Source organism: Micromesistius poutassou (assembly GCF_964030765.1).
Source record: "Micromesistius poutassou genome assembly, chromosome: 14".
Taxonomy (NCBI): Eukaryota; Metazoa; Chordata; class Actinopteri; order Gadiformes; family Gadidae; genus Micromesistius; species Micromesistius poutassou.
The window spans coordinates 12,064,670-12,083,986 of NC_140284.1; the positions used below are offsets into that span (position 1 = coordinate 12,064,670).

The 19,317-nt window shown below is 41.6% G+C and overlaps 1 protein-coding gene across 1 annotated transcript in view; it reads left to right on the top strand.

Annotated features, from left to right (window-relative positions):
• Positions 1–4,742: 4,742 nt before the first annotated feature.
• Positions 4,743–19,317, top strand: part of pde1a (phosphodiesterase 1A, calmodulin-dependent) — a gene marked incomplete at its 5' end in the record, with an annotated part of 39,695 nt that continues 25,120 nt past the window's right edge. Inside the window, 2 exons of the mRNA XM_084478960.1 lie at positions 4,743–4,813; positions 14,262–14,288. Of these exons, the coding sequence (XP_084335086.1) occupies positions 4,743–4,813; positions 14,262–14,288 (98 nt within the window). The remainder of the gene's footprint in view (positions 4,814–14,261; positions 14,289–19,317) is intronic.

Below are 19,317 nucleotides of genomic sequence, written 5' to 3' on the forward strand. Positions count from 1 at the left end.
ATAGTTGATTAGTGTGTTCATGAAAAGTTACATTATGGAATATCTTAATGGCTTGCTTTTGAAGAATGCACAATGGTTGTAAAGAGCTTTTATATTTGTTTCCCCAGATCTCTGTACAGTAATACAAATATGGTAATATTAATTAGTTATAAAGAATATGGAATGATTTATTGTTCAGAAAGTGCTTAGCTTTGGACAGGACTGCTTTTTGATAGTTTGGTTTGTATGTATTTTATATGAGGTTTCCAGCAAATTTTGAAATTTGTTTTCATATACCCTTTCTAAGCCGTCTATCTGTACCTGGACATTTTCAGATTTTTTACAGTTTCTAAATATCATGATTTTAGTTTTATTTAGGTTTAGAGATAATTTATTTTTGTCAAACCATTTTTTTTGTTTACTCATCTCTGCGGTCAAGTTGCTGCAAATTTCCCCCCGAAACCAGTATATTTGTGTCATCTGCAAAAAGGATACATTTTATTTCAGAGATTTTGATACATTGCAAATATCATTGATGTACATGTTGAATAACATTGGTTCAGCACTGACCCCTGCGGAACGCCACACACGATGTCCAAGCATTCAGACTTATATCCATCCATCATCACAAATTGTTGCATTCGCTCCAAATAGCTCCTCACCCAATTCAAGACCCCCGAATCCCATATTGTTCTAGTTTTGTAATTAATATATTGTGATTTATTGTATCAAATGCTTTTTTTAAGTCTATAAATGTCCCGATCACAAATTTCTTATTGTCCGTGGAGTTAGTGATTTCACTTTGAGTTCTGTTAAGGCTAGTGTTGTTGACCGGTTTGCTCTGAATCCATATTGACTGTCGGTGAGTAATTTGTATTTATCTATGGATTTGCATAATCTGTCATTAAAGAGTTTTCCAAGAATTTTTGAGAATTGTGGGAGCAGAGAGATTGGCCTATAATTTGTGAAGTGGTGTTTATTGCCAGTTCTCTACATCGGTATGACTTCGGCTGTTGTCATTTTATTGGGAAATCGTCCAGTTTGGAATGACAGGTTGATATGTGTGCTAATGGTTTAGAGATACCCTTAATTACCCTTTTAACTCTATTTATGTAAATATCATCACAATCAAAGTTTTGTTTTAGCATTTGTTTACAACATCTATCATTTCTTTCTCAAGAACAGGATTGAGGTACATTGAGCTGGTGTTTCTTTTGATTGGTGAAACATGAGGTGAAGTGTCAGTCATAGGTATTTTTTTCTGCTAAAGTTGGTCCAATGTTTACAAAATAATTGAATAACTGATTAACCACCTTTTCCATTTTATTTATATTCTTATCATTTTGGCTGAAATACTGGGGGTAAGTGATATGTCTCGGGGTATCTCTAATCACACTATTTAATATAGTCCATATGCTTTTAATATTATTTTTATTATTTTCTAATATTGTACTATAATAGTATATATATATAGTAATATAAGTAATATAATATTCTTTTTTACATATTCTCATAATACTTGTTAACTTCATTTTGTACTTCTTCTATGTATTTTCTGCTTCCTCTGTGTTTAACAAATTCTCTATATAGAGAGTCTTCTTTTTGCAAGCATTTTGTAATCCTTTTGAGATCCATGGATTATTTTTATGTTTATTTTTCTTAGTCTTCCCTAACTGGACAATTTTTGTCATATAACTGTTTAAACGATTTCACAAACTCATCATATGCTATATTCACATAATTTGCTTTATATATTAATTCCCAGTCATATGCAATCAAACAGTTTTCTAGTGTAGTCATAGACTCCTCTGTCTGACTCATCTGTATTGTGGTCTGTTGTCTTGGTAGGTTTTCTCGTAGGTCCAGTTATAGACTATAAATACAGGTAAACGGTCAGTGATGTCATTTATTAATAATCTGCTTATTATGTTGTTATCTAGGACGTTTGTGAAAATGTTGTCAATTAATGTGGCACAGTGTGATATAATTCGACTGGGTTTTGTTATTTTAGGGTACAGACTGAAACTGTACAAGGTGTTAATGACTTTGTCATTCTGTACTTGTTTGGGTTCAGAAGATCAATGTTGTAGTCTTCACAGAAAAAAATGGTTTTATGGTTTGTTTTTGTAATTTTTTCTTCAACCCAGTTAATGAAATAATCTATATTAGAGCCTGGAGTTCTGTATAGGCAACTCACAATGATGTTTTTCTTTTTTTCATTAATATTTCAATTATAACACATTCAAAACATTATTTATCACTGTTGACATGTTTTTTACTACCTTGTAGATGAGATGACAAAGCCACACCACCTCCATTCTTATTTTCTCTGTTTTTAAAGATCAATTAGTAGCCTTCCAGTTCAAAGGCATGCCCCTTTGTTAATCCAAGTTTCTGAAATTGCAATAATGTTGAATGGCTGCGAGAATTGTCAGAGGTAATACTTGATGTTGGAAGTAGGCATACAGGCTTCTGCTATTGAAATTAATGATTGAAAGTTTATGTTTAGTCTTGATGGTTTGAATTGTTCTTCATTGTAGTGGTGGCAGTTATTGTTTATGCTGTGAAAGAAATTAGTCTCATGATCTATATCCTTTTCAATTTCATGTGTGCAATAGTTATCGTGTTGAAAAGTCTGTAGTTCCACATCCTCATAATCAGCAATCCTTTGTCATAAATCTATTACTACATTTGTATTGTATTTGTGTTTGTTACTAAATATGTTATTAAATATATATTTATATGTACATTTACTTATATATATGTTGTATATGTATATGTATGTATATATATATGTATATACATAGTGATCGACCGATATATCGGCCGATAGTTGCGTAATGCCGATACACACTTTTTTTTCTTTTTTCCCTGGCATGATTAACAGACAGACTTAACAGACTTAACAGACAGTTTAATAAATGATCCTTTTTTAAATCTAGGTTATTTTTAAATCGAGGTACATTTTTGTGACATTTTGTGTCATTTTTGTGATGTACTGAAGGGGTAAGACCACTAGAGGGCGGACTTTCCCTACTGACAGATACAACGCGACTGTGATCTGGTGTGAGCTGATTTCAGTCAATAAAAAAAAACATAATTCATTCCGATGGTTGCGGTACCACTCTCTATTCTTCTGTGTTTTATAGACTGTGTGTTTTAAAACCCTCACCATGGTCTTAATGTATTAACATTATAATGTGGAACGTCAATTAGTCAATTACACGTCAATTATTAATTATACTGATATTTGGCACATTCTGTGCCATAGTTAAGCTTGGCTACAGAACACCTGGACCATGTTTACAGACCCTAAGATAACCCCTAACCCTCCATAGTGGGCTCAGGCCTGACATGGAACAGTGATCCTAGCCATTGATGCCAAACACCAACCCATCTACCATCATCTATACTGACCGTCCATTTCTTCTGCTGGCTTAGGTGATTCTGTGCTACAAATCAAAGCATCTCATCAGCTGGCCCATCAGTACAGTAAGAGGAATGGTTTGCAGCGGGGATGTTTCAGAGGAAATACCAATGGAGCTAGTAAACTGAGGTAAGACACTCATCAGACCCGGTGTGACAGGTACGTGAGGGGAGACAATAACAGGCCAGGTAAAGACACACAGCATCTGTCAGACTGTCCGTGTCGGTCTCTACTGGCTGGTCCACCTGTCCCTCCACCTGACTAATTCTAAAGTCTAATTCTGTCTAAAACCAGCAGCTGCTTTTATGCAGAAGAACGTGTTTCCATGGTGACAAATCAAAGGACACTCCACTGCCTGTGTTGTGAATGCAGCTCTCCTCTCCATTCACCATACTGCAACACAATGTACCATACTCTGTGCACCACCTTACAACCACCACCTTGCTATATGCACCACCTCTGCTGCATGCACCAGATTACACCATGCTGCATGCATCACCCTGCTGCACCACCAGACACCCTGCTGCACCACCAGACAGACTGCTGCACCACCAGACAGACTGCTGCACCACCAGACAGACTGCTGCACCACCAGACACCCTGCTGCACCACCAGACAGACTGCTGCACCACCAGACACCCTGCTGCACCACCAGACACCCTGCTGCACCATTACACATCAACCCTTTCCTGTCAGAAAGACTAGTGACATCACAGTAATTATGAATTAATAGGCTAATGACCATGCGCATTCTTAAACACACACACACACACACACACACACACACACACACACACACACACACAGAAGAGAGTGAAAGAAGAGGAGTGAGAGAAACGGGGAGAGTAAGATGTAGCAAGAAAGAGAGAGAGGAGGAAAGGCAGAGATAAAGATAGAGAAGGGGAGAGAGCGAGAGAGAGAGAGAGGAGGAAAGGCAGAGATAAAGATAGAGAAGGGGAGAGAGAGAGAGAGGAGTAAAGGCAGAGATAAAGATAGAGAAGGGGAGAGAGCATCTGTCTATTTGGAAAATTCCACCACTGATGGTTTTCATTGGAGTTACCACGGTAACCGCGTTCCACTGCTCAGCTCTTCATCCTTCCCTGTTTGCTCTCTTGTTACCATAGTAATGGATTCAATCAACGCATTGGAGCTTTTTAACATGTTTAGCATTCTAGCTATTTAAATGTCCAGCTGTGGAACTCAGTAAACTCACTCCGAAGGAGGTCGGGGGAGGGCGTACCGAACCAATAAGATGTGAGGACGGATAGTGGGAGGAGTCTGGTAGCTGAGTCAAGAGCAGAGCAAACAGCTCACAGACATCCTCCTCTTCCTCAGGATGGACGAAGAGGAGCCCAGCGCATCAGGACAAAACCAGCCGGACAGCATGTGGATCCGCCTGAAGGGAATGTGAGTCTATAGATTTATATATAACATCAATACAACATTTAGAACAGGCAACATGTGAAGAGAATGTGAGTCTATAGATTTATATATAACATCAATATAACATTTAGAACAGGCAACATGTGGATCCGCTTGAAGGGAATGTGAGTCTATAGATCACTTGAATATCACATCCCTATAACACTAGTGTAACATAGAATAGTATGTATAGAGCCTATATATGGTCAACATGTGGATCTAAATATATAGAATAAAACATGATACAACATACATGATAGATGAGTACAAACAGTATGAGTAGATAACAGAACAGACCCCATGTGGATCTAACGACTCTGATGTTATATATAAACATAACATGAAGAAGTTATGAAGTATTATCCATGTGTGGATGTGGTGATGGAGTGGGGCTGTCTGTCAGAATCATGATAAGACGCAACACGTGTGGTTTCAGTATAATCATGCTTGTTGTTTCTCCACTTTGCTAAATAATGTGTATTGAGGTGTAGGAAGTGTTATCAGTGTGGGGACAGTAGGTTTCATCCTGTAACAACAGTTTCACGCTCCATACTGGTATTGTGTTTACCCTATAAAACGACAAGTGAAACTAAAAAACGTTTTAGGCGCTTCAACGTTGACGTTTGTATTCTAAGCCACTCCCAGAGTGGAGCTCCATAACCCAGAAGGCACCAGGACTTCAGACTACTTCCACAAGCAATGTGTTCTCAGTATATATCTTCTTTATATTCTATAGTGTAAACTACTAAGATTAGATAAATGTATGGTCCATTACATCTCTCAAGTTCTGCAATCTGGCAACAAAGTAAAAGCAGTAAAACTTAGTATTCATACTTTGCACGTGACGTCACAACCACTGACTGGCGGGCAAGAACTCCAGCAACGAAACCTAGTAACATAATCGGGACGTCGCCAGTTTTACCACACGAACGGTCCTTAGGTTCCTCTCAGTCCAAATACCGCCGTGATGGAAAGATTAGTTCAACGGGAGCATTTGTGCCAGGCATACACATGGCAAACTGACAAATTAGACATATATTTTGTACGGAATCTCCCTGCTTCTGAAATGCACGAACATATACTGACGACTGTCTGTTCTATACTGAGGACTGTCTGTTCTATACTGAGGACTGTCTGTTCTATACAGAACAGACAGTCCTCAGCGCTATATAGAACTGTCTGTTCTATATAGCGTGTGCAGATTAAATCGCGCAGTATTCTGTAACAGCAACACATTGTTGAAATCATATGCTGGATGCTTTAATCTTTCTATGTGTATTTTAGTGAATGATCGGGCTATAATAAGACCACATTGGCTATGTAATCGCGGACAAAAGGGGACATTTCATAGTGGATGGTGGAATAGTTCACCTAACATTCACCTTTGCTTTGATTATGAAGATATTCCTGTTTTTCACCTCCCATACGACAGCGTTGTTAACCCATTCGTAGGCTTTCAATTTTTGTGCAGTATAAGGTGACGGATTCTCTATGAGATAAATGTAAATATCTCCAAACTCCAAGTCTGGTAGCGTCTTTGCCAGCTTCAAAGCAATGAATAACCTACATCAGCGGGTGCTGTGTATGGATCACAAGTTCTGAGTATGTTTATCTTCTCTTCGTATCTAATTTTAACATTTTGTCACAAATGGTCTAAATAGTTGATTTATTTAAGTATCGGAAATCTGCAAGGCTGCAATTCCCCTGGTTGGCCGTTGTTCGTCGCCATTTTGCCAGCGTTTGTTGCCCTCCAGGTATCCAAGGTAGTCACGTGACCGCAAAGTATGAATAGAACAGACAGTCGTCAGTATAGAACAGACACTGAAGAGCTGGGACTGGATCAGGGACTGGGACTGGGATTAGGAGTGGGAATGGGACTGGGACTAGGACTGGGTTTAGGAGTGGGACGGGGACGGGGACAGCAGAGTAGCAGGAACATTATTAAAGAAAAAAAATTATATTATAAAAACATAACATTAATGAATCAACCTAGAACTGACAGTATACAACTGACAAAATAAATAAATCATACTTTAAAAAACAGGAATAAATAGAAACAGTGGGCTCTTGTTAAGGGCACGACGTAGAGCTGAAGGAGACTAGAGCGCACCTTGTGCCCAGGGGACGGCCTCTGGCAGCGGGCAGGAGGCTCTTCCCCAGAACAATGGCTTCATTTTCCTGCGTTGACATGCACTGTGAGGCGTGGTAGCTGCTCCAGCAGGCCCTGTGGACAGGAAGGGGCATAATTTAGTGATTCCTCCGAGACATTGTGCAGGCATGCGGGATACTTAAATAGACGTCCACACTCAATGACGTTATCAAAGATCATTGTGTCATGGCTGTGGCAAGAAGATCATGTATAATATATACTCTCTTTAACGGTTAGACTATGGAACAGTAACCTGGTTCAACCAGCCCCTCTGGTGAGGTCTTTAGTCCCTTCAGCCAATCAGCTTAAGGTTACTCCCCCAACAGACGCCTCCTATCTGTTGCTCTCATAGAAATCCAGCTGTGCACATTTATGTTTGTGTTTATGGCTATCCATGGTTATCCATTTCTGATAAACTGATGCTGTTGGTGAGCCTGCACTGATATCTGTAAAACGCTCTCTCTAACACAATGCTAACCATACCTTTCCAAACCACGCAGCCCTTAACTCCATTTATTTTGCACCGCAACCACTTTACAATAGCATGAACCATGCTTCCACTGTCCCTTTTAGACTTTAATTAACACTGATTTAAAGCGTCATGATTGCCCAAATCAGATACTTTTATATCAGACATTTTACCTGTCTTTAATTGTGGATTATATCAGTGTTTTTCATGTTATCAATAGTATTTGTGGAGCCTATATGTGGCTGAAAGATAAGATTCAACAGACCACTATGACTAGCTCTCCCTAGGTTAGGTACAAGTACCCAGCTCAGCAGTGTATCAACTAAGGTGCTTAAAGGAATAATTCACTCTCAATGTACAATTACAGGTAAAAACAACAAAGACTAAGCTCAAGGTAGACATTTAAACGATTTCACATGATCTCTTGGCACATCTAACTAATCACACTTTAGAATAATGTCTAATGGCAGACACACTGAAATCTGGGAGAACTTTCACTTACTTCCACTTCATGTTTCTTTAGACCAATCATGTTGCTGGAGGTGAGGATCTGTGTGTTCGTAATGTCAAAACATAAACTTGGGCGTCCACTTGTGTGATGACTTTCTTCAGTATAATCTCTGTAACAGGGAGGGACCTTATGTGAAAGTCGTCACCAGCCCCTCCAGATCAGAACACCTGTCACATCTGCTCCTATTCGAGTAACTCAATCTGTCCGGTCTCATCAGAGAGCCAAGTGCCAGTTCAGCCATGGATTTCCTCGGCCATAGGAATACAAGAGATGGAGCGATACCTCTACCGTCTAAAGTGGCTGCACAGCCAAGGCACTGGGGACAAAGCACCATCGCCCCACAGCGTTCAACCCCCAGGCAAATGGTCTTTGTGAGCATTTCCAGTGCTGGATGGGGCTGTCCTGGGAGGCTCAAGGATGGGGGCTAAGTTGTGATCAGCCCACGCTCAGCGGGTGTTTTAAACTGGCGCCCCCCGGGGCCCCCACCCTATGACGGACCATTCAGGGGTTTAACTAGGGTTAGAAACAAACAGTTCAGAGGAAAGAGCCCTTAAAGCGCACTCCCAGAACACTGTCTCGGAGCTGTCCCAAATTTACATGGGCTCTGTAAATAAAATATATAGGTGGTTAGTTGGTTAGTTCCTTAAAAATAGTGAACATTACATTTGACTTGTCTTTCTCTCTCTGACTTGTCTTTCTCACAAGGTTGGCAGTTTTGCGAGGTCACTGCTATGCAGGGAGTTGCGGAAAGGATGTGCACATGTTTCTACCTTTTCTTTGCAGTAGGGTTGACTTTAAATCTTCCACTATTCAAATCTTTGATAACCTTGTCTTTAATAATATTTGGAAAATAACAGCAGAACATTCCATTAAGAGGATGGGGGGATAAACGGGGCGTACCACAGCATGGGGAGGATGGGGGTGATACGCGGGTGATACCACAGCATGGGGAGGACGGGGGGATAAATAGGTGATTCCACAGCATGGGGAGGATGGGGTGCTAAATGGGTGATACCACAGTATGGGGAGGATGGGGGTGCTAAATGGATGATACCACAGCATTGCTTGGCTTCTAGAAGGAAAAACATTTTCTTGTGGGTTAGATTGGATTGGATTGACTCATCTTTTTCTGTAAATAAATGTCCTTATTTTTTGTTGGACCTTTGGGTAATTGTAGTGGCACTATCAAATCATTTTATTTTAAAGTGGAACACATTCTAGACTGTAGAGGAAGAGGAACAACTCAAAGCACACTGGGAACAGCAGCTGTCACATCAACCCACTGGCGCTGGTGAAGTGATTCTCTGTTCGTACTCTGCGGTGCGTCTTTGCTGCTCCGCTGAAATGCATTTCTGCATTTCTTCTACACGCTGAAACGTTCATTCAGGTGTATTTGAAAATGTACGTCTGTCAAACGCTTCAGCTTAATCGCTGCGGGGTTCGTTAAGAACGGATGTGAATACCATGCGTAATCACACAGGACAGAGCGCTCCGTCTCCATGGAGACTGGCCTCTGTTTGGTGTCATAGATGTTTTATAATAATTATTGTAGCCTATACTATAATGGCTTATATTATAGTGTATTATTAGTGTATTATTATAGTGTATTGTAGGCTAATAGTAGCCCATATTTTCCATCAAATTGAATATGAACGTCATATTATGACGCCTTTAGGCAGCTGTGGGAAGCCCTGATGAGCCGTTAAAACCTCGCTAAAGTCACAAACACCTGGCCTAAATAAAGAAGATATGCTTCAATGATCAGTCGCCGATGGTCAGGCCTGAGGAATAAGTTTAAACCTAAAGTCTTAGTCCAGGACCCCCTACTCTGAAGGCACTGGTCTGTTGGGTGCTTTAGTCCATTCAGTTGATTTTTAATCTCTTGGAATACGTTACAATCTTTGTGGACTTTATTCTGCACCTTTTCATGTCAGACATCAATGTCAGTTTTCAGTCGAACAAGGGCCTACTATTTCTATTTATTTGTATTTGTGAGCGTGAAACCCTGGTGTGGGCTTGAGTATCGTGTGGTTGATACCCTGACAAGCTCCCCCCCCCACCTTAATACTGCTCACTACGCACTCGGATCCCCAAATACGTTATCTAGCGAAGTATACAAATATACATATACTTTTAATGTTGAAATTTTATTGACATACTGAAACGGCAGGTTTTATTCATTGAACACCAGTATCATGATTATGACAAATTTCCCCAGCCTATTTAATGATCCAAAGCTTCTCATGACAGCATATTGATTAGAACAACACAAATGCTATATATATATATATATTTTTTTTTTTAATCAATGCTATATAATTAATTCATATGTGTTATCACTTCACATTCATTATTATTTATGATGCTTGGTTTTTTTGTATTATTTATTAACAGTATATATATTTTTTTTAATCATTTTTACAAACGCTACATATTTGTATAATTATTTTTTAATTCTATGGATTTTTGGTCACTTATCTGCATGATTTGCAGGCAAAAGCTCAAAAGGTAGATAGATAGATAGATAGATAGATAGATAGATATTAAGATTGATAGGAGCAGTTGATATTAAGTCCTGAAGAGACATTTTATGTTCATTCAAAGCGGGGGTTTGAAGTGAACATGTAGCTGATGAATGGTTGCTGTGTGCCTTACACACGTTGTTCAAAGTTGGCTATTATTTTAGATTAATCCAAGTGCCCAGTCCAGAGCTGTGCTGGATCGTATTCAAATAAAAGAAACATGATTCACTAAAAGTCACACTTTCAACCCTGTTCATGTCTGCTTTGGGGCCCTCACAGAGGGTGGAGGTGAGGCCCCTGGGCCCCCCCTGGGCCCCCTGTGTGTGGGAGGAGAAGGGTTTAAATAAAAGGTGGCGAAAAAGTTGGTTAATTCAGGTGAGTGCAACTTCTCTGGCAGGATGTTGAAGCCCCCCAGGACAACGAGTGGTGTGGCATTTTCTGAGAAGCAGCTGAGAAGGGCATCCGTGTCATTGTAATAATCGCGAAGGGGATCTGGAGGTCGGTAGATCACAGGAAGTGGAAAGTCATGAGGGATACGTAGGCCGAGATGGAGTCTGACTTCTTGACTGCTGATTGGCAGTTCCAGAGTCCTCCGATCACTTCGAAGTCAGTGTAGGTAGAGCGCGGTGGGTGGCACAGATCGGAAGGGTTGCTGCACCGAGATCTAGGGTGGCATCTTCTCCGGGTTGATAACCTGACACTGATCGTGGTACGGCACGATGGGTGGCAGGAGAAGTAGTTACTGGATAGATAAGATATAAGTATAGATGAGATATAGGTATATAGATGAGATATAAGTATAGATGAGGTATAGGTATATGTGAAATAAGTAAAGGTGAGATATAGGTAAGGGAAGATATAGTTAAAGATCCCATGGCATGCTACTTTGTGAATGTTTTTATATAGCTGTTATGTGGCCCCTATTACAGTACTTTGTACAGACATTTAAGAAATTCAGCCTTGTTGCCAGTCCCACAATGAGCTCTCCACAAATGTGCCGTTTTTTAGAGGCGGGTGCAGGTGGAGGGTGGGGGTGTGGCCCTGAGCAGCTTGCGGCCACGGTACCATGCGCTAGTGTTTACAGTGGATGTATCGCAATGGCGAGGCACACGCAGCTTTTGGCTGTGTTCTGTAAATATTCTAGAACACTCCGGGTGCTCCGGCGGGAGTCCTGGATCTCTATATCTAAATAATATCATATTATACATAGATATCTATATCATATAATATATTATCATGGCAAAAATCTGTGTGCGCCTCCAGACGATATTATGAAGCTCAAACGACTGCGTCGGGTTCTCCGACGTCTCTGGTTCTTCCACTTCCACATCAATCTGAAGTAGACTGAACAGCGACATGGAGGAGAAAGGGATTGTTGACCGTGATTGTCTCCCACCGGAGCCCCGCTGCCCGCGGCCGAGGCACAACCACCTCGGCAGCGGGCGCCGGGCAGTGGTGCCTCGGCACTGCCTGCTGCCCACTGCCCGCTGCCCACTGCCCGCTGCCCGCTGCCCACTGCCGAGGCGTTGGTGCCACGGCAGCGGGCAGCGGGGCTCCAGCGGGAGACAGTCGCGGTCAACAATCCCTTTCTCCTCCATGTCGCGGTTCATGTACTTCAGGGATTCAAAGCCAAAGTTCCTTTCCCCCAATTCCATCTCAACCATGGCTGAGATAACCCCCACTACGAGTCTCGTTGTGGAAATACCAGAGACGTCAGAGAACCCGACGCAGTCTAGTCTTTTCACCAAATGCAAGCTTGCGTTATTGTGTTGTGTGTTATGTGCCATAACACCAACAGCAGAACGGTTATCCAAATAACAAGTGTACAACACTTGCGTTACAGTGTGTGTATTCACACACACACACACACACACACACACAGGTGGCGCTTGCACGGTCGTGGCTCATTGTCTCATTGGCGGGCCGAATTCTCTGGGTGGGCAAAGCAGAGAAGGGGAGGTAACATGTCCAAAAATTCCAAATCAGCTTGTTTGAGCCTTGTTTTTTCAAAGGCGGAGCAAGATACCTAGTGCTCGTTTTACACCGAACGCCATTTCTAGCTACTGGGGGACCATAAGCAGGCTAAGGGAACTCATATTTATGTTAGAAAACCTCATAAAGTGAAATTTTCATGCCATGGGACCTTTAAGCGATAATTGAGAGCTAGTTATGGTTGAGATATAATAGGTATGGATTTAACTGATGAGGAGCTGAGATACTGTATAGATGGTGAGACAGAAATTATATATATATAGAGTTGGCATATAATTACCAATATAGATATAGGTGAGCTAGGGGTGAAGTAGAGGTAGAAGTGTAAACAAGGGATCAGCAGTGTTGTTTCCATGGTAATGGTGTGATTGACAGACTGAGTGGTGAGATAGTGACCCATCGGTAACTGTTATGGGTCCTGCCTCCATGTTCCTAGTAGGAGGAGACTGGGCGTTACCTTCGGAGTGACTGATTGACAAAAGGCCGGCCCCCCCAAGTATTTAAGCCTGCCTGCTTCCAAGATGGCTGTCTCTCTCTCTCTCACACCCTCGACATGGCAGACACTGGCTGGTCACACTTTTCTTTTGTTAACCCAGAACTCGTTTGTTCAATCCGTATGTATTATTTTTGATCTTTGTTGATCTTTGATCTTTTATTTTATGGTGGGAGCGGTTGCGTTTTCTTTTCTGTTTTTGTGGCAACCGTCTCATTCTGTTAACCAAACAGATACATGGCAAAGAAATAAACAAAACGTTTTCTTTCCAGAAAATCAGTTTCTTTGAGTTATTATGTTAGTTGTTCACACGTTTTTAATGTGGGCTCGTAACAGTAACCATGACAACAGAACCAGAGCTTTAAACTCATATTGCTCGCTTCTCTGCTTACAAACTGTAGTACATCAAAGACACACTAATACATACACACTGTTATACACACACACATATACACACTGAATACTGAAGCACTCACTAACACAGAAAAAACACACACACACACACACACACACAGATTCATTAATGCACACAGTAATTCAGAGCAATGCAGACATTTATAGATAGGTACATAAACACATTGTGTGTGTGTGTTTGTGTGTTCGCTGCGTTGGTGGAGTCCGCTCAAAGTTCCTCCTTGTGTTTCTATGGCAACGACAAGGCATTATGCTGCAGAAAGAGAGGGGGAGAAGGAGAGAGGAGGGGAGAGAGGAGTGAGACAATGAGGGGGAGAGGGAGGGAGAGGGAGAGAGAGGGGGAGAGAGAGACACACACACACACAGACAGAGAGAGAGAGACCAGAGGTAGAGAGAGGGAGAAGAGAGAGAGAGACAAACACACGGCAGGGGAGAAGAGAAAGAGAGAGAGAGAGACAGAGGTAGAGAGAAGAGGGAGGGAAAGAAAGATGGAGGGACATATAGAGAGGAGACAGAGGCAAGGGGAGAGAGAGGGGGGAGAGAGAGAGAGATGGTGCAGACAGAGACAGACAGGGACAGAGGAGAGAGATGGGGAATAGTGACAGAGAGAGTGAGGGAGAGAGAGCGAGAATGCTGTATTTGAAAAGCCCAACCACCAAGTCAAAATAATCAAAGTCAAATCCTTGTTTTTAAATGGTGTAAACATAATCCCAGCCGTCCCCTCTGTATTGCCCCCACCTGATAAGACCCTGCTGGCCCTGTATGTGAGGCTTTGGCAATGCAAGCATGTTGCTGTCATGCTATAAATAATGAATCAAATGAGAGGGTAGAGGGGGAGAGATATCTGAACAGTGTTTCTAATTACCTCTCTTTCTGTTAACAGGCACAAGTTCAAAAGCACGTCCCAGAGGTAAGACACACAAACACACACACACACACACACACACACACACACACACACACACACAGGTAAAGGACAAGCTGTAGAGAGCAGAGGAGTGATGAGGAGACGGACGGACAGTAAAAGCGTGGTGAACGTGACCATCCATTGTTTTCAGGGTGCTTGTCTTACCCAACGGTCCGTAAGTTCTGATTGGATCCCAAAAAATATATACAAATATCTTGTTTAACTCTTTTTTTTAAGAAAGAAAATATTACGTTTTGTTGAAAACTACTGTACTTTACTAAACACTACATCATTAAACACTATGGGCCCTATTTTATCTGAAATTAAAGTATGAAACGCAAAACGCAAGTAGCTTTGTGGGCGGATCTCTGGCGCTGTTGCTATTATACTGGCGGATACATGACTCTTGTGCCTGACGCAAATCTAAAACGGGTTGGTCTGAAACCTGTACGTGTGTTTTGGGCGTAACATGCAATAAACCAATGAGAGTGTCATCTCCCATCTCGCTTAAGAGCCAGCGCATTTGAACTTGACTTGATATTTTGACAGCGCGTTTGCGCTCTGTCTCTGCTGAGACAGATGCATGACCACAAGAATTTCAAACTTCAAATGGCTCAGTTTATGGCCAAATAATAGGCCTAATTCACACATGGAATAGCGTTTTATTCTACAACTTCAGAAACACTGAGTTGTCATTTACATTGTCATGTACAACACATAGGCTATGATATGCGGTCCTGTGGCTGCAACTGTGGGTCTATTTAATGATATGCGGCAATACATTAACAAACATCGTTTGTTATCAGTATTGTATACATTAACGTTATCGACTTGTGTTCATAATATGCATGTGTCGCCCCGTTAGTATACATTGCCATGGACTGTATTATGCATTACGTGTTTAGTTTGCGTGTGTTTAAACAGATTCATTAAGCATCACCCGCATTCATTAATTTTTTTAAACACTCACTCGCGGTAAAACTATGTTTTCTCACGATAAAATACTCATCAATCCTAAAAGTTATGGGCTTTTACACAATGTCTGTGTCAAGAAAATATGTGTTTGCTATACAGTGTTTGCAGATGCATTGTTTTAAAAGTACTTACTGCTGTATCAGCTGTTCTTTCCCAAATGATTCCCAATGTTATAATTTACCCTAAAACGAGATTTTGTTTTGGAAGGCTGGGATATACTTTGCTCGAGTTTATTATTGTTATTATTATTATTTTAACGCATGGCATAGCCTTCTACGGTGTAAATTCATGCAGCCCCTATGGAAAAAAAATGTTTCCACAATCCACATGCTATTTCTATGCAGTTTCACACATATGAACAATCATAATATTTCAATTAGGCTAATCGTTTGCATGTTTGTGCTGTGTATAGCCTGCGTGTGTGTAAGCTTATGTTGCAGTTTCGACCTGCGGCACATCAAAATAGCAACACCAACTGCGCTATCCATTAGGGCATTTAGACCAGGTATTTTCCGGTCAGTGGCGCAATTGCTTTTTCGATCACTAAAATAGCACCAAGTATCATTTGTGCCGGGACACACCTCTCCAGGCCCGAGTTTGCTGCGGGGGCAAATCAGCTTCACGCCGGGTGCAAACTAGCAACGATACATGCGTCGGTGTAGAAAGTCAATTGCACTGGGTGCAATAGGGCCCTATGACTACATCATTAAACACTACATTATTAAACACTATGACTACATCATTAAACACTACATTATTAAACACTATGACTACATCATTGAACGCTACTTCATTAAACACTATGACTACATCATTAAACACTATTACTACATCATTAAAGACTAATTCATTAAACACTACATCATTAAACACTATTACTACTTCGGTCGCTGGCAAACATGACACATTGAGTTTGCAAAATGCTTTAGTTTTGGTCATAGTTATACATTCTTCAATCAATCATTACAAAATATACAACAAAATACAAACCGCTGCAATCAAAATGAATGGTTGAACCTTCCTTTGTGCTATATGTCTGCACCATTTGTTTATACTTTACATGGTCATAGTCTGTTCAGCCGACTGGCTCCTGAAGGCCCAGGTTCTCATCCCAGTCCATGTGTTCCCAGTCGAGGCAGTGAGGAGAAGTAACAGTTCTGCCAACAGGGCAAGATAGTAAAGCTGAATGACACAGTTGTGTTCTTTAACATTGTGACTCACCTGCTTCCATTTGTTCAAATTCCTTTGTCCTGCCTCTCTGAAGGACAAGCCATGATTGACATGCCATGACATGTCACCTGAAACTTGTGTTCAGGGCTGGACTGGGATCAAAAAATGGCCCTGGTATTTTTGGCCATGGCAGCCCACCATGATTATTTATTCGATACGCGGGGGCACACGACATACTAGAGGATATATGCGCAAATTTGTGTAGTTTCAAAAATTAAAATAAAGCACAATTGCCTACATGGAAGAGAGTAACCATGTTAGAAAATGTATATGCTCTTTCACTACTTACAGAGACTTTCATCTTGGGAGAGATGGCTACAGTGCCACAACTCCCATCTTGAAGTGACAGCGGTTGTCAAAGAAACAATGCTAGAGATGTCTTTTCGATGTTTAATAAAATGTAATGTTTATAAAAATACAAATAAGACAATTAGGCCTACAGTAAGACCATCCATGTAAAATAAAGAGTTCCTCAAAGTGCCACCTTAAAGCATGAAAAACACACACACACACACACACACACACACACACACACACACACACGGGGGGGACCACCTCCAAGCTACGTGTGTGTCTGCACAAAGAAATTTGATAGGTTTGCTTGTTGTACTGCGTCAAGATTGACAACAATTTAGACCAATCATGACTGACTTCAGATCTCAGAAAGTTGAGTGCGTTCTGAGGCCGGCCACTCTTTGACTTATTTTAAGTTTTCTCCTCTCCGCGTCCTCACCCGCTGCTGCAGTCCAACTTGTGGTGGCACTGGTAAACATATCTGTGATTTTGGGTTATTTTGCTGCGTCTACTTGTAGGCTTTTGAGCCTTTTTTGTCATAGCTTCTCTGCGCCCCCCTTGCGCTTTTGTGGTTTATCATCCATTTGCACAGACCTCGGACACCTTCTCTCCAACGGTCAGCTGCTCAAATGGCAAAATCGAATGGGAGGGGCCGAAGAGAGAGGGGAGGGCTGAGAGATTTCAAAAATTGATAATCAACCAATGGGCCGCGTTTCATGTCTCACATACCGCACAGTCGATACAAATTATTATTATTTTTTTTTTTTATATTTTTATTCAATTATGACAGCCCCAGCCCAAAAATGTGTGTCGGTGCACCGGGCAATCTGGTACGCCCGATGGCCTGTCCACGCCTGCTTGTGCTCTAACTGCTCTTCTTCTGGCCCTCTGCCAGGGCCCCGGACCCTTCTTATTGACAAATAGAAACACTGAGGTGTCTTTATTAGATGGATGAGGACTGATTTGCTGTGCAAAGGATTTTCACACAGTTGCATAAGAGGTTCATGATTATGCAAGTAATCGCTTCAGCTGTTAATAGATGTCCTCCTCTTGTTTACCAGAGTTAATCCCAAAATGTTGTGGATCTTTCTATGAGATCTGTGTTAAATGTTTTGAAAAGGGTGTGAGAAATGTGTGAAACAAATGAAAATGTTTTTAACACATTTGCAAGAAAAGCCCTGCTGTGCTGAGGAGGTGGTGATTAAGATCAGGTGGATGCCAGTTCCCTTAGCTTGTCTTAGCCAGAATACCAGGTCATGCTGCAGCGACCCACAGGGGCCGCCCGAGGTACTGTGTTTGGGTTCTGTGCAAAGGCTTATGGGTGGGAGATTGCTTGGATTTAGGATGTTTGCAGTTCATGTTGGGTTGTGTTTGTCTTGAGCAGGACTCAGAGCACGGTGACATCCGTAACTGACAACACCACCGCCATGTAGCCTGACATGGCGGGAAGCCATTTATCATGGCTTCCACTTAAATACTTCTGGGTCATTTCACTCAGTTAGGAACCTTCCTTAGAGAGAACCACCATTGGACCGCAGCCCCGCTTTGAGTTGTGAGACCAGCTTGTGAGACCAGCTAGTGAGACCTGCTAGTGAGGCCAGCTAGAGAGACCTGCTAGTGAGACCAGCTAGAGAGACCTGCTAGTGAGACCTGCTAGTGAGGCCAGCTAGAGAGACCAGCTAGTGAGACCAGCTAGTGAGACCAGCTAGAGAGACCACCTAGTGAGACCAGCTAGTGAGACCAGCTAGAGAGACCACCTAGTGAGACCAGCTAGTGAGACCACCTAGTGAGACCAGCTAGAGAGACCAGCTAGAGAGCAGTAGCATGCGGTGACCCTAAATTTCAGTGGGGCAGAAACTACTGGCCTATGACCACACCCACAATTATTATTATTTTTTTTATATATACATATTATATACAGATATAATATTGTATTTTATTACACGTCTCTTCTCAATGCTGTGGAACGCTCTGTTCACTGGCATGGGCCTTCCCAACTTCCGGTGGTGAATTATTTTTCAATAATGACCGTTGCTAAGCATATAATGACCGCTGTCAAGGAAAGTGGATTTTTTTCCACGTCTCTCGTATCACTCCGCAAGTAGTCCGGTAACTTATCAACCCCAGCGGACATCAACGACGTAACGTCTTTGGCGGACTATTTCTCTTCTGATCAACACTACGAATGCTGGTAACAAATTAATTGTAAAAAGACACACCGTGTGAAGTTAATTATTTTTTTATTCATTATTTCATTAGTCATTATTAAAAAAATAATTCACCACCGGAAGTCGGGAAGGCCCATGCAAGTGAACGGAGCGTTCCACAGCATTGAGAAGAGCCGTGTAATAAATATATATAGGCTTCACATCACTCACACTCGTGGTCCATAAATCCCCTTGTCCAGTTGTTTGATGGCTAACTTCTCTTCCAATTTTGACCTCTCAAATGGGTTTTTTAACAGAAACTCAACTCTGTTAATCACAGGTGCAACACCACTCGCCATATCTGCATCTGATATAGAAACGAGGAA